The sequence below is a fragment of the Salminus brasiliensis genome, chromosome 7 (genome assembly GCF_030463535.1).
Source record: "Salminus brasiliensis chromosome 7, fSalBra1.hap2, whole genome shotgun sequence".
Taxonomy (NCBI): Eukaryota; Metazoa; Chordata; class Actinopteri; order Characiformes; family Bryconidae; genus Salminus; species Salminus brasiliensis.
This window is the reverse complement of record NC_132884.1, coordinates 10,035,667-10,052,056: the sequence shown is the minus strand read 5'-3', so window position 1 is coordinate 10,052,056 and position 16,390 is coordinate 10,035,667. Positions and strand designations below refer to the sequence as shown.

The following is a 16,390-nucleotide window of genomic DNA, read 5'->3' as shown; positions in this document are numbered from 1 at the left end:
CCCAACAGTTAAACAGGAGTGGTAGAGGTCAAGCTGAGAACTGGAAGACCAAGGAACAAGGGATTGTCTGGAGTAAAGAGTCATCAGGAGAAACCTTTTTCTTGCATCCTCAGCTCATGTTCATTTAGTTTTTACCCAATCCTTTCTAAAGACCCCCACCCCCCGCCCGATCACATATAATGCTGACACATGCCTCCTTTAACTGAAATGATCTGGGGAGAGAAAGTGCCAATCTCAGTCTACCAATGAGAGTAAAGCTGATTGTGTTCTCTTGTGGCTCCGGCTGCTGATGCCAGGAAGTCTGCTGCAGTTTATGCCTTTTGGAAATCAGGTCATCTTTTACTTACTTAGCCATGTATAGTATTAGATTTTGACCAGGTGTGCCCAAACCTTTGCAGGACACTGTGCAATTGAAAATCTAACCAGATTTTGAATTTTCAGATTCATTGCATCAAACTTGACAATATGTGCATGGTTATGCTATAAGGTGTGCATATGGTGCAAACGTTTGTCATATTAATAGTAATGTATGAACACAAGGCACGTGTCTCGGCAGTACTTATTTTTACTTAAAAAATATAGATGTCGTATGCAATGTTTTTTTTTTTTTTTTGTTTAGAATTATTGTTGCATGCCTAATATAGCATGCCTCTCTGCTCTGTTCAGCTGTACATATATAGTTAACCATGGTACTTTGCAGAAAGCACAGTAGATTAACCTCATTGGTATCTCCATTCTCCTTCGTAAACGATGTGCTAAACAGTTGGAGGCGATGTTAAGTTTGTCATTAGTACCCATTATCTTTGCCACTGTACTCTGCCGTGTTGTGCCGTTATTAGGCAGCTATTACCAGAGCCCTCTCGCCAAAGTAACTGTCAGACCATTCAGTGCATCCTTTCTCTCACTTTTAAAAGCTTTGTTTAGATACCAATTACCACATAATTGCGTCGAGTCCGTCGGTGCGTGACACTGAAGGAACATGGCATTTTTATGACAGTGGGGTGATGGAGAGAAAAGAAAAGGAGAGGGAGAGCGAGAGAGTGAGGTTTTTGTCGTCTCTGCCATGCTCCGAGGCGGAAGGGGCAAGGACTCTATTAATATCTGCCCTCTCTGCATGTTAATGTTTAACAAGTCCAGCGAAGTGACACACGCAGCGGACGCTGCGTAATTGCTAATCAGCGGACAGTTTTATCCCTCTTCTCGCCTAATGAATTTGGCTGAAACGAGGTGTGGGCGGCCAGCCCTTAAACGGCCAGTCAGTCAGTCGGACGGCTGCTGATGTGCGTAGGAGAGAGCGGCCAGCTCTCACGTCACTATTAATGCGCCCACGAACTCTCAAATCTGCTCATGTGGCTTTAAGCATTTTTAGGAAGGATTGTGGGGTTTTTTTTCCCTTTCCTTTCTAGAAGTATACAAATAGTGTCACCCTGTGTTTGGAGTGAAGAGAAGGAGCTTGGGGAAAGAATTAGCAGGAGAAAATGGTTTGGAGTTAGTTTGAAGTTAGGAAAATTGTGGGAAACAGTGGAATGTGAAGCCGCTGTACTGCATTTTTTTTTTTTGCTGTGTGAAGGCAGTGCTAAACGGCCCATGTATGACTGACGTCTTACTAATACAAATTTGAGTATGAACTTGCCATGGGTCAGTATGGGAATTGTGAGTAGGCCATAACAATTTTTTTCCAATATATAAAATGTAAAAACCGGTAATAAACCCAGCTGGATTAGCAGAATGGACAGATAGAACACTGATAATTGATCAAATACAGATTGCACTGTAAAACTGTCATCTAAAATTCTGATCTTCTGGAGTTCTGTAAATACATCAAAGTATAAAGTATAAGTCCAGTATCATCTAGTGATAACGCACACTGAAGATCATGTTGGACGCGCACATGCTTCTAATTAACTCCTGTGTTTGTGTGTCTACAGGGAATGCTGTTGAAGAGAAGTGGCAAGTCCCTGAACAAAGAGTGGAAGAAAAAATATGTCACACTTTGCGACAATGGAGTTCTGACCTACCACCCCAGCCTACACGTGAGTGATGATTTACCCTCACTTTCTCTACTCCAGCTTACATAATACTAAGAATTCTAAAAACTATATCACACGTTTCTAGTGGAATAGGTACACCCACCTTGCACCTACCCTCATTGGCCATTTTATCAGATGTTATATACCATCTACACTATGTGTCTTCACAGCATTGCTGTGATGATTTGATTGTTTTCAGTAACAAGAGCATTAGCGAGTTCAGTATGATTGATGATCACCGGGTTTAGGTTAAAGGCATGTGGGCCAAATAACTTGGCAGCACAGTTTAGATTATTCATTCATATAGACTCCAGTACTGTGCTTATCTGTTCAGTGCTTTCTTTGACTTCAGTTGCTGCCTTTGTTGTTGTATGATCTTTTTGTTTTCACTGTGACTGTAGTGTTCTGCTTTGTGTTCTGCAACTCCGCACTTGTGCAGCATGGATCACTGTATCCACCTCAACAAATGTGGCCTTGTCACTAATTGCTGGCTCCCTCATCATCTGTTTACACACGGCTGACACTGATGATGTGCAATATTATGCCGTAATAGCTCTGCCTAATTGCCAGCTTGGCTGGCCTTTAAACGCGCACACACACACGTGCATTTGTCCATCCCTGTGCCACTTTATTGGTTGTTCTTCCTCTGTCAGTCTACACTGGAATGCATTCATAATCTTCAAATTCTGCTATATAGAGATAGAGATGGTACAAATATAGGCTATAGGGAGAAAGAGGAAAGACTAGCTTCATGGTTGAATGAGGCCATGACCAGCAGACAGCTACATTAGTGAAGTAAAGTGTGAATGGTTAGCAAAATGAGCAGTCCTGGGTCCAAGTGACCCATTCAGAACAGAAAAGAGAGTTGTTTTTTTTTTCATAAAAAAAAAAAAAAGAAATGCTGGTTTCGATGACAATAGGAGAACAGGACAACAGCCATTTTACACAGTTCAGTGTGAATAGTGGAATATAAAGCGGTTTATCTAGACAGTACGTGTTTATTTGGTCATTAAAAAAAACTTATATATAACTTAAATAATAATGGCGCTTGCTAAAATAATACCTATGTAATAAAAAAAATCACAAAATAACAGTATAATGTAGAAATCAAGATTGTGTAAGACTGCTCTGGCCTTGATTGCCATACTCATGTTTTCGTATCGGTTTCCGAACAGCAAAGTTGCTCGCTGTCTTCAAACACAGACTGAAGACCCACCTCTTCCGAGAATACTTGGAACGAGTAGTAGAGTACTGTGATTTCCTTATTGATTTGTGTTTAGTAGTGTCTAAGCTTAGAGGTATCTTTGAATTTTTAGTCTGTTCAAACTAGCTGAGGTTATCCTTGAGTAAATAGAGAAGCACTTTTGTAAGTCGCTCTGGATAAGAGCATCAGGTAAATGTAAAAGCAGACTTATGCATGATTGAAATACTCAAATCAGTACAAAATTGATTTTGACTGCCATACAATAACAAACCGACCCCACAGACGTTTAGTACACAGCATATATGGTTAACCTGTGTAAACATGAGGAACATGGTCACTGGCTGAAGAAGAAACCTGCCTGCAGATTCTGACCAATCTTAACATTTTAAGACGATCGCTAGCTTTCTCACTACATTAACAGTAGGCTGTTGTTTATTATACTGTTTTTATACAATGGCCTCTGAATGCACTGTCTTAGTCATTACCTCAATAACTCATGTTAGCTTCAACCACTTGGATACACAGGGAATGCTGTCCTGTAGTGTCCCCCTCCTTTGGCGAACAGGTTGTTCTCATCAGCGGGCTTCTGCTACGCAGGCATCAATTAAAGTGTTTGTGGAGCGTAATAGCATGAACTCAATCAGGAGTCGTAATTGCTCGACTACGTTTTAAAAAAATCACATTAATGCAGCTAATTAAGTAGATGGCAATAGATGCAACATAATTAGCATCAAAACACGTCACTTCGTGGAAACGGGAAACGGGGTCTAAACAGCTAACAGGCATTTTTAATTCACACCAATTAAGACTGGTGCTCTTGAGTGGTGTTTTGTTTTTGGGTTTGTTTTTTGGGACAATTCTGTAAAGTTAACTTATAAAAGGAGTAGTTGTGGTCAAAAAGCTGATTGGCCAATCATTGTGGGTCTATGCAACAACAAAAAAGGAATAGGTTTCCTGCATCACGAGTTACTACTTTTTGATAGGCTGGGTGAACTGATGGTCGCTTAGAATCGCTTAGAAGTTCACATTGTTAGATGTGTTAGATTTATTAGGCTAACTACTGTGGTGCATGTAGATGTTAGCAGTCTCTGTGCAACAGATATTTACTGTATTATTAATTAGTAATTTTGTAATTAAACCAATTGGTCATCAAAAGTAATCAAAAACATTAAATAAGAAGTATTTTCATTTTTCACTTTGATAGATGTAGATGTTAAGTGATATTGTTTTCATGCAATGGGTAGATGAAACTGTATATAAGGGATGACAAACAAACAATGCGTAAAATCAACCTTGCTTACTTTGCATCATTCCTAACAGGCATGCCTCTTGACAACATTAACAACTTATTGCTTTACTTGCCATATATCAGACACATCTGTTTACACAGATATTGTAGAACTTAATATATGCATCTCTAGAGAGAGTCAGATGTAATCACGTCTGTCTCGCCTGCTCTGCGACTTGTTCTGTTGATCTTTTCATCAGACTCACTCCAGATAAAAAGAAGTGTTCTAATCCTTAAATCCCTCAAGTGGCTTTGTCCTCCTCTATTTAAGGCCGAGTGCTGCGTATAGCCGTTTGTCATATAGTATTCCCAATCCGCCAGGCCATGATATGGCACAGTAACACGTGTTTCTGTGACCCACGTTTGCGAGGTCTCCTAACCTCCAAAGAGCAGGGACCAAGCCTTTGAGTGCCAGAGCAGACCACCCGTAGGCGTCCTGCGTCTGCCGAGTGTGAATCAGACGCAGCAAAGGACCCATATCCATGTGTATGTTCGTGTGCGCAATGGAGAGCTGGAGCCGAGCGTCTCCGTCCCTCACCAGAGGCCTACAAAAGGGCAATTCAAAGCCAAGTGCTCTCAACACGGCTTAACAAGCCACAGGAGAGCCCTTCAGGAGCGGCGGGCCAACAGCTTGCTGCTGGTAATTGCATCCCCATTAGCATCGAGGAACTTTCATCATCGACGCAAGCAAAGCCACGCGCCGAGTGCCGGCCCCCTGCCCGGCATTCGAAACACACCGTCACTACATGCTGCGATCTGAGTATGTGTGTGCGCTTATGTCTGTGTATTTTTAAAGCTTCTTCCCCCCCCCCCCTGTTCCAGGCAGTAAGTGCTATAATATCTGATGTACTGACTGTCTTCTACACAGTGCCACAAATGTGAGGGCACCTAGCTTTTCAAACATGTTTAGAGTTTAAATGTGTGTGTTTGCTAGTTTAGTAACCTAACATTTTCAGTAGAAAGCTGTGCTCTGTTTTACTTCAGGACTACATGCAGAATGTGCATGGGAAAGAGATCGATCTCCTGAGGACTACAGTGAAGGTTCCAGGAAAAAGGCCTCCCAGAGCCATTTCCACCTGTGCTGTCCCTGGCCCCAAAACCAATGGCCTGACCAAGGACATGAGCAATTTGCAGCTGGGGCAGGTTCCAGGTAACACATCTTTAGTGTTTTGAAATTTACCTGTTTAAAACATACACATCGGATTGCTCAAACACTTTAGGAGGTGATCTAAGACGCATTTAAGCCATGTTATGTTATAGTCTCTCCAGGACTGCTCCATTGCTGCATAATGAGCGAATTTGCATATTAGCAATCAGATTTGAGTCTAATTAACCAGAGACGCATTTGACTACAGAATGTGTAAATGCATGTGGATAAAATCCTATCAGAATACACTCCAGTAACTAGTCACATGAAGTGACTAAATGGGATATAAACTGGGTTAGAGAAAATTGTGGTTCTCTAAAGTACTATATTTATAAACTGTGTTTTCCTTTACATAGTTGAAGTTAAAGTGACTTACTGTGAACCTCAAACATCCTAAATGGTTCTGTAACCATCCTTGCTGTAAACCATCCAATCAGAGCAGCTCATCCAGTTATTCACAAATCTATCCTAAAAAGCAGTGCTTTGCATTATTAGCAGTGTCTTCTTGGTCTATTGAAGACATTCAGTTCAAGAGCCATGTTGATTTCAGTGATAAACATGCAGTTACCTCTGACCTGATATGAATGAATATATTCATTCATATCATTATTAAGTCATAACTTTCTGTAGAAAGTTTCATAATCTTTCAAACTCTGTCTTGTCTTTGGCCCAAGTAAAAACCAATATGGAGGAGTTTTTGTAAAAAAAGAGAAAAAAAATGCCTATAATAACTAAACTTAAAAATGCTGGTAAATCACACTGAGCACTCTCACTTCTAGCTAAGATGATCTTAATGCATTTCTTTGAGAAACTGGGCCATATGAAATTGTTTCTACATACTGATAGAATTACACTAAGCAATATTTGCTTGGAAATCAGTATTAGCACAATTAATATTGGATTGGCTATGAATGATTTTAGTTTGGGTTGCTGATCCAAGCATTTATGTTTCTAATACTGAGCTGTTTATTAAACTGAGGCATTCAAACTTTTCTCATTTAGATTGATTATACTAAAAAGGAGCAACATCTTTAAATCCCCTCAGGGCATATAAAATACTCTGTCCACACATGTGCACATGCATGCACACACACACACATACATACACATGCACAGCTCCTGGAGGACCAAACTAATAGCATGAATATTCAGTGACCCATAATACATGTACTAATTATTGTCATGAATATTAATGCAATCAGCGTTGGCTCTCCAGTCAGGCAGCTCTGAAATAAGCACTAATGAGAGAGAGAGCGAGGGAGGGAGGGAGGCAGGGAGGCAGGGGAGGGGGAGAAGAAGGAGATAATTCACTCAGTCGTAAGGTAATGAAAGCTTTTGTAAGTCAAGGATTCAACACTCTGAGGCCGGGTCGCAACTGTGATCAGAAGGGCCTCTTATGTGTTTTTTATAATGTCTCTCTCTCTTTGGGAGTGCTCCAATTATATTACAGGCTCAGTCATTACACACAGAGCAGCTGAAGCAGACTGTTGTTTGTGTGTGTGTTCATCACAGCATGTTCGCTTTTTCCCAGATGGCTCTAGTGTTAAAACTGTAGTTTATCAGCTCTCTCAGTGGGCCCAGTCGACTCGTGCTGTTTTCCCCAAAGGTGCCTACGTCTGATTTATCCACCGCAAAGTAGATTCAATTGAGTCATGACATTTTATTCAGTGCAGTTTTTGCAGCAGGCCAGTGGCCCGGTATTCCTTATAAGAGGCAAAGCCTCTTGGCCTCTGCTGCTATTTTCACTGCGGACAGAGCATTTCTGCAGCAATAACAACAGACACTTGGAACGCCACAGTAACACCGTTATTTACATTGCGCCTGACACAGTTAAGCGCCCTATTAAATCTGAATTGCAGCATTTCATTTAGATGCTAAGCCCTCCACGTGGATAATTGTACATGAGCGTGCATGTCATATGCCATATATTGTGATCCTTGCATGCTCAGGATAGCAGTGCTGTAATCTTATTAGTATGATTATACCCAGCTGCCTATGATGGCCACCTTAATTGCGAAGTTTGGAAAGTAATCCATATTTGGAAGCCCGTATCCTAATTAGGCCCCTCTAGTGGGGATAATTAACCTCAGAGTAATCTGATGTCCATGTTTGTGCTTGTTAGTGTGCGGAGAGCAGGGTTAACGTCTGTGACGTCACTTTGAGTCAGGTCATCTGAATAAATCCCTAATTGGGGGAAGAGTCTTGGACGGGGGGCGTCGTCTGTTTTCATCCAAACCAATCTGGATCATTCTACCAGTTAGTAGGAAGGGGGTGCAGTATCTTTAGCAAGATTCTCCTGTAGTTGTTTTTGTTGTTGTATGTGGGTTATGACCAAAACAGTATTTGCTAACTCAAAGACCTAAAAGCAGAATTTGTCACTTACTAAAAATAAGGATTGTGTAATTAAAATGTAAGAAATTGGGGTACCTTTGTTGTCATATACTTGTGCAGAGGGTTCAAGGTCAGGGTCCCATTGTCGGCAGCTTAGCTGCTGCAGGCATTGAACATTCACTTTCTCTCTCTCTCACCTTTTTCTCTCTCATTAGGCTCTGTAAGCAGTAGTTCGTCTGCGTCTCAGATGGCAAGTGGCATCAGCCTAGTGTCGTTTAACAGCCGGCCGGATGGCATGCACCAGCGCTCATACTCTGTGTCCAGTGCTGACCAGTGGAGCGAAGCCACAGTCATCGCCAACTCAGGAGTCAGCACAGGTATGGAAGACCACCTCCATCCACCAGTACCCCACCCAGGCCTGCTTTCCAAAGAGTGCACTTTGTCGAATAATTGAGCTTCCTTCAAGTGTTTGTATCCAAAGTTTGCTTCTTTAGTTATTTCTTGGAGCTACAAAGCTAATTACTTAATGTAACAGACAGATAATAGAAGCTTATACCTGCTTAGCATTGTTTAAGCTGCATGCCTGGCACCATGACATTTTTTTTTCCACTCTGCCAAAACTTCCCAGCTTATATTCAATAAATTATAAATATTCAATTACATCCTTTTGGAGACATTAATCCCATCCTGTCTTTACTCTTGAATTAAGCCTGGTAAGGAACAAAACTATCACGGAAATGCTCTGTTCTTCAGCGCTCCTGTCTTTGATTCTAAACCAGCTCTAAACTGTGTGTTCATAACTGAGGAACAGGCTGATGCACTGTTCTAAAGGAACTGGGAGATAAAAGGTCAGCTAGGGCAGTCATACTGGACTGTAAGTTAAGACATTTAAAATAAAAGTTGCTACCAAAGTAAATCAGTTTATAATGTCTAATTATACTGGAATCGTTTACTGGCGTTTATTGTGTATTGAGCATTTTATTTTTATTTATTTAAGTTGTGGTGCAAAAGCTTAAAGATGACTGCTATTGTAGTTTATAGCTTTGTGAGATACTTTTATAAGACATTTCACAAATAACAGTGACCTACAGTGTCAACAAGTATATTTGAGATGATTTAACTGAGACAAGCTTCCATTATTGTTTTAACCTCCTTAGCCTTGTAGCTCCAAGAAAAAAGTGAAGAAGCGAACATTAAACACCGAAACGGCTTAGCTGATCACTTGATTACTGGTATAGTTTTGCTGAACCATCACTGTTTATTATCTTCTTCACCAGAGGTACTTGCAGCCAATCTGTTCTAAATGTGGAAGTAGCAAGCACCGCTCAATCTGAGCATGGCCTGTAGTCTAGCTCACTAAGGAGACAGAAATCAGTTAGCACACCGCAAGGAGAGCTGTGCATACACACACACACACACACACACACACACACACACAGACACACACAGACAGACTCACACACAAATCTCCAGTACTCTCATATATCTCTCATTGATTGTAGTGTCAAGCCTTAATGCTGCTTTAACTGTTTATCAAAGTAATGGGCACTCACAGCACCACATTATCAATGACACATTCGTCCAGCAGCCAGAGACATTTGTGGAGGGATTGTTTTTGAGCAGTGTGCTGTGGTCCCAGAGATCTGTGTTTGTCTTGGTTAGATTTACTTTCATGACAAAATTCTACTGTAATTTTTTACATGTACAAATATTTTTCTTCAACACATACACACAGTTTCAGTTTCATTTTTACCCACAGTTTTTTTTTTACTTATACCATATGCATATTTACTCATTTTTGTATACACTATATGGCCAAAATATGTGGATAACTGACTATTAGTTTCTGTGGGGAATTTGTGTCCATTTAGAGAAGAGCATTTGTGAGGTTAGGCACCGATGGACAAGAAGGTCTTGCTGACGGTCCTGCATTCTAATTCACCTCAAAAGTATTTCATGGGCTTGAGATCAGGGGTGTATATTGTATTGTATTGTATATTGCTATTGATTGGTATTGGTATCACATGAATGTTTGCAGAGAACACTGGATTGAATAAAAATGAAACCAACCTTATTACAAGTCTAGAAACCGTACACGCACATACTGTGGTGTCATGTTATCTGTTCGTTTTGTCATGTTGGTAAGTAAGTAATCCCATCTTCTCTTGATCTCTACAGTCCTAAATAATTGACAAAAACAAACAAAAGTACAAACATGCACACATGCAAAGTATGAGCAGTAGAGTGACAGCTGTCAGGCTGTGTGTCTGTTTTTGTGTTAAGAGGACTAATGTGGTGTGACTGGTCTCCCCCACCCCAGTCTGTATTTAGCCCTGCCTTCACCCCAGCCCCCTGCACCGGCCTGCCTCAAATAACCATTAAAGCTGTGAAAGACTTAAATGGGCTCCCAGGGGCCACCACAGCAGGTTACACACACACACACACACACACACATACACACACACACACACACACACACACACACACACACATGCAGCTGAGCCTCAGTCACCCTCTCAGCTCTTCAAGCAAAGTGAAAAAGATATATGTATATTGTTAATATTATGGGTAATCTGCATCTATGAACAGATGCACTGTAATGCTGAATTTCCTTAACAACAGATACTTGGCAAGGCGTTCACATCAAACACGTTTTGTTGTAGCAAAGTATATCATTTAGAATAAATTTAAAGCAAGCAAAAAAAAAAATTCGGGATGTCCTGATCCAGTTCTCTGCCTTTGAATGCTGAGTATCACAGATACTAATTCTGTGTTGTTGTTTTTTTTTTAAATAGAGCCACAAAATGTAGGTTAAATGTGGTGCCAATTAATACTGAAGTATAAGCATTTTTCTTTTTATTATATTGTGAGAATCTGGACCATTTTAGGTTTTAAGCAGCTGTATTTTGCTTGTGCTTTTGGTAACATGCCTGAAACAACAGGGGCTAAATACTGTAGGTTATGCGGCAGCCCAGATGAATATTCCTGGAACAACTCTTATAGAAAAATCCACAGGCTGTTAAGACCTCTTAATGTACCCCCCTGAAAGCCTCAGTCTTTATTTTCTGGGGTCCCACAACATCTTTTAGTATATTTAGTATTATTAGGTTTGTAGCCATAGCACAAAGCATATAAAACAAGGAATTGTACATGGATCATGTTTAAAGTAGTCTGTACCTGATTGGTTAAAATAGCACATCGGGACATCCCTAATGAAGACGTTCAAGATTTACATTATGTGCATTTGTGTCAAATCATTATTTCAGATAAAACCTAGAAAATACGCTTTGATTAACATGAAGTAAAAAAGTTAACATTCTTAACAAGTATTGAGTCACTTTTTTATGTAATGGGAAAGTAAATAAAACCCCACCTTAATTTGTAGCCATGTGGGCCTGGCTCCCCACTGTGTATAATGACAGTGGGGCCTGACCACAGTGCTCAGGTCTCACCTGGTCTCTTCTCCACTGTGGAAGATCTGCAGGATTGCTCAGTTGTGATGGTGGGTGTGTGTGTGTTTGTGTGTGGTCCCCTTGGCATTTCTTTCATAAGTAACCTTTCTGTTGGCCTAATGATGTGCCTGGCCATTGCTGCTATGGATGTAAGCTGACGGCTGGATGATGCTGATTGCTTGTCACCTCTTGCCTCGGGCGCCAACAGGAACGAAATACCCTCCTCTGTCTCTCTTCTCTCCCTCCAACACACACTTCCCCCTCTCTCAATTTCTCTCTCCTCCACTGAAGGAGGCATTGGAGGAAGGGAGATAATGCTGTGCTGAAGTAATTAGATGTAGGTCCTCTCTGCAGTGGCTCAGTTTTGCCAAGTGGCTACATTAGGGCATGTCCCCCTCATGTAGGCTGGAAAAGGGAGTGACTTCATTTACTAAGCTTGTTCCTTCCAGTTCCTTAAGTAGGAAATGTCATTTGAATGAAATTCCCAAGCTGTATAAATTCTCTTTTAAACCTTGTACTAACAATCACCAAACCTGGGCTTATCTAAGCAACTGTCTTAAGTTTTAAAAACCAAATTAATCATTGCCTACAGGCAGGGCTATAAGAAGATAGCATTCAGTTTGAAGTGTCTACAATTAGGAAATGGCTGTTTAGGGGAACTAAGGTCAACATTTAATCCGGAAGACCAATTGCTAACAGGAAAAAACTCACCACCCCCAAATGACTGTAGAGAACCTGCACTGTTCCACTGTGCAGCATTGCTTGCACAAATAGAAGGAAACATTACCTGCAATATCATCACAATGTGTTTAAGTGTTTGCTCTGTCAATTGGTTCATATATTAGGCAACAAGTGAACAGTCAATTCTTCAAGGTGATGTGTTAAAAGTGGGAAAAATCAGCAGGCATGTAAACTGAGCCACTTTGGGCTAAATTGCAATGGCTAAACAACTGGTCAGAGCAGCTCCAAAACATTAATCTGTGGGGTTTTTCTAGTATGCAGTGGTCAGTACCTACCAGGTCCCATTTCTCAACTTACACGACTTAAATGATCTGCTGCTAACATCTTGGTTCCAGATACCTTTAGGTCTTGTGGAGTCCATTCCTCAAATGGACATACTCTGTGCACACAGACCAGACCTAATATAGCATACTAAGTAGGATGATGTATACTTGCCACCATGTATAACCCCCCAACACTCTTAATTATAATCAGGTTTCCTGCAAGATGGGGAGTAGTGCTGTTCACCACACAAGTAAAAGTATTGATAAACCAATGCTTTATAATTCTAGACCAGTTGGTAATTTGAGTACCATTGCACAAAATTCTTATAGGGCAAGGTTCACTTATTTTACTTCGTAACTTTGTCACAATTACATCGCTTATCATATTACGGCAGAGCCATTCTATTCTGCAGTCCGCTGAAGGCTTCCTGGTCCGACACATGTGACCTGCTGCATAACAAACATCAAGCCAATCAGGCACTCTTGTTTACAACAGTATTGGTCATTTAAACTGCCTCTGTAGACCATCTAGTCTTTACTTTTCTGAGGACAGTTGAATAAAACTACAGTTTAGCAGCATAGTACTTTTTGTCTTTCCCAAATTGCTCTGAGATACAATTATGCCTATGTATCTCTTGGAACCATTAGTGAGATCATATCAAATCTCGGAAATGTTTAAATAATTGTGCTTTATTATTGGACATCGTTCAGTGTGGTTGTTCTGTTATGCCCCTGTGTCTGCATTTCTCAGACTTATGTGGGTTTTTTTTTTCTGTGTCTCTCCCCTCCTTCCTCTGTCGCTCACCCCTCCCTCTCTTGGGGGATATGGAGGACGCAAATGTGATGTCCCCTGTTGTATTTTCCTCTTTGAGCCGGCGTGCCCCAGAGCACCCAGTCCCGCACCAAAATAATGCATCTGGCCTTGGGTCTGTGCCTGTCGTTGGCCTCTCTGCTTTAATTATGGCAGGAGTAATGAGGGTGTCTCTTTGATTCTGGGCCGCCGTGCGTCGCTGCACGGGGGGGGAGTGGGGATCAGAGGCTGTGTGTCGAAGGTCGTCCCGCTGTTCGGGCGCTCTGCTCTGGGGCAAACCGCCATCCTGGCTGCTACAAAGCTCAGCCTGTTGGGTAGTACTCCTATTTTCATGCATCATAGTTCGATCTGATGACAGTGGAGCTTCATGTCCACTCACAACTGCTCTGTTTGATGAGACTGTGACTGTTCACCTCCTCTAGGGATGGACAGAGTTTTCAACTAGAGATGGTCAGTAATTATGCTCTCACCATTTGGTTGAAGGTTACCAAGTTGGCCTTCAAGAACACTACCACCGTTCCAGTAGTAATGAGAATTGGAAATAGTGATGTAAAAACTGACGTCTCGTCCAGGTGACTCGGGTTAGCATCCTGTCCAGGTGTCTCAGAGTAGCATCCTGTTCATGTGATCCAAAGTTGCAATCTTTAGAAATGACTTTTCAGTAGTAATTCAAACGCATGAAATAAAAGATAAATTAATATAATTTAAAGCTTTTGTTTTTGAGTTTTACCCTAGTGTGTCTCAAATAAATCAGGTTTTGTTTCGGTTGAGAATGTAAATTAGTTCGCATAACTCTTCCATGCAGGTCTTTCTCTTTTCTCTCTGTCTGACACAGACGCACAATCTTTTTCTCCCCATCTCGATCACTCCACTTCCGAAACGTCATAGGGGGAGGTGTTTTAACTCCAACCAAAAGCAGTTTTCCTATACTCCAGTGTGTGTGTGTTCATTCAAGCTCGCCAAACAGGAAGATAACAATTTAGACTTCCCCTCAAGCCCTGTGAAAGTGTCCTTTGTTGTGCATTTGTGTGCAGCAGGTGTCTTTGATTTGAGGATAATGTGGAATTCGGACCCTCAGGATAGACCTCAAGAAGTCAGGAAGGCTGGCCATTTCCTCATTTCCGAGCCATCCAAGGACAGTTTGACGTTCTGTTTGCTCTAATAGAGTAGCTGGAAATAGGAACCTTGAGACCTGTAGTAAACAAAACTGTGACAGAGTGAGAAAAGATCCTATGCATCTCATGTATGAAATAGGTAAACAGGCGAGTGGAGTGAGGTGATTGTGGTGTGGTGTGGCATGTGCAATGCACAGACGGAGGCGGTTAATTGCTCGCTGTGGACGACGTCCTGTCGGTGGAGATAAGTTGTCACGTTTTCCACTTGAGCAGAGACTAAACGGTTGTAAAATAAGTTATGAGCGTCCTTGGGGCCACACTGAGTGCCAGCCTGCTCTCCCCCACTCCCTTCACCCAGCCGGCCGGATATTGATGTGATCTGAATGTTATTTTATTCTGCCGCTAGTCACAGCTGTCAACTCCAAGCATGATAAGTGAAAGGCGCCTCCTGATAGCCTGAGCCAGAGGAGCCGGCCAAATGCCAGCGTGATCTGGCCTGATATTAACACTGCTGCTCATTCACCTAAACTACAGTCTATGTCCAGAAGTATCCAGACACCAATCCAGCTAAATGAAGAGTCTTGTTAGAGATGTCGACTCCTCTATTGCTTCAATAACAGCTTTTCTCTCATTCTACTGCTTTTCTGTGGAGGTTAACACAACCATGTTATCATGTTATCTATTTAACATCCGCATCAGTAGTGGGAGTGCCTCAAAAGGCTAAATTTCCTAATTAGAAAGAGCGTCTGATACTTTTGGACATATCATGCAAAACACTGGGTTGTGGGCTAATGCTGTGGATGTGTGGGCTTTTGACACTTGATTATTTACATCTTTTACTTCTTTCTCTCTTTTGCTCTTTGTCTTTCTGTGTCTCTTTTTCTGCATCTGTCTTGCTCTTTCTTTCTTGCTCTCTGCTGTAGATACTGGTCTGGGTGACTCAGTGTGTTCCAGTCCCAGTATATCCAGCACTACCAGTCCTAAGATGGACCCTCCACCGTCTCCGCACGCCAACCGGAAGAAGCATCGCCGGAAGAAGAGCACCAGCAACTTTAAGGCAGATGGCTTTTCCGGTACAGCGGAAGGTAACTGCGCCCTCTGGCCCTGGTTCCTCGTCCTCTCTCCCTCTCTGTCTTCACCATTGCCCTCCTCAGCGGGTGTTCTTGCTTCCAGCCTGCATTGGTTCTTGGCCATCATTGTCCCATCACACTTCTCAGGGGCGAACTGAACAGCCACACTTTAAATGAATGTGTTTAGTCTTGGTAGGAGAAGTCTTTACAGGATCATAGTTGAATAGTGTTCTGTTTATCTGGCTGTTCAGGTTGTCGTAACAGTGTTCATATTCTCTGGCAAGAGGTAATATTTTTGACACAAAAAAGACTGAAATGAGACAATTTTGGACCAAAAAGAAATTGGCAGAAAATATGCAGGTTAACATCCAATTTTATCCTTAGACCATGATCTAAAACTTGCACTTCTTGCATTATCTAAGTAGACTTTGAGAAATCTGATGATGTAGAACTAACTAACATACTTGGCAACTGACACATATCAGTAAGTAAACCCAGTTAAATGTTTAATATGTGAACCAGCATGTTTCAAGAATGGATTGATACGAAATGCAATGTCCTAGGGAAAGTCATTGTTGTCACAGTGGCACAGAGCCAGGTCCCCAGTTTGGCCACACAAGCTAACAGAGACCTGTGCCAGCCACCATCACTTTAGGTTGACATTTTTGCAAAACACAGTCTGTATCAGTATTGTAAAATGTTTAGTAGTGCTAATATTATTTTTATTTAAAATGTGCACTACTTTCAATGTAAGGGACTAATTATGGAATTTGCAAGAAATAAACAGTTGGTGAGTGTTGGTAGCTAACTAGATCAGTGATCACAAAATCTAAATTTATATACTGTATCACACTTGTAAGTAAAATAGCTATATATGTATTCTAGAATTTGCTGCCACTGTGAAGAAAATTTTAAATTGTTAGAAATTTCACCACTCT

General features: G+C 41.4%; 1 protein-coding gene across 1 annotated transcript in view; it reads left to right on the top strand.

Moving 5' to 3' along the window:
* Positions 1 to 16,390, top strand: part of agap1 (ArfGAP with GTPase domain, ankyrin repeat and PH domain 1) — a 166,483-nt gene that overhangs the window by 114,291 nt on the left and 35,802 nt on the right. Inside the window, 4 exon segments of the mRNA XM_072683772.1 lie at positions 1,929 to 2,033; positions 5,507 to 5,672; positions 8,216 to 8,377; positions 15,306 to 15,467. Coding sequence (XP_072539873.1) covers positions 1,929 to 2,033; positions 5,507 to 5,672; positions 8,216 to 8,377; positions 15,306 to 15,467 — 595 coding nt within the window.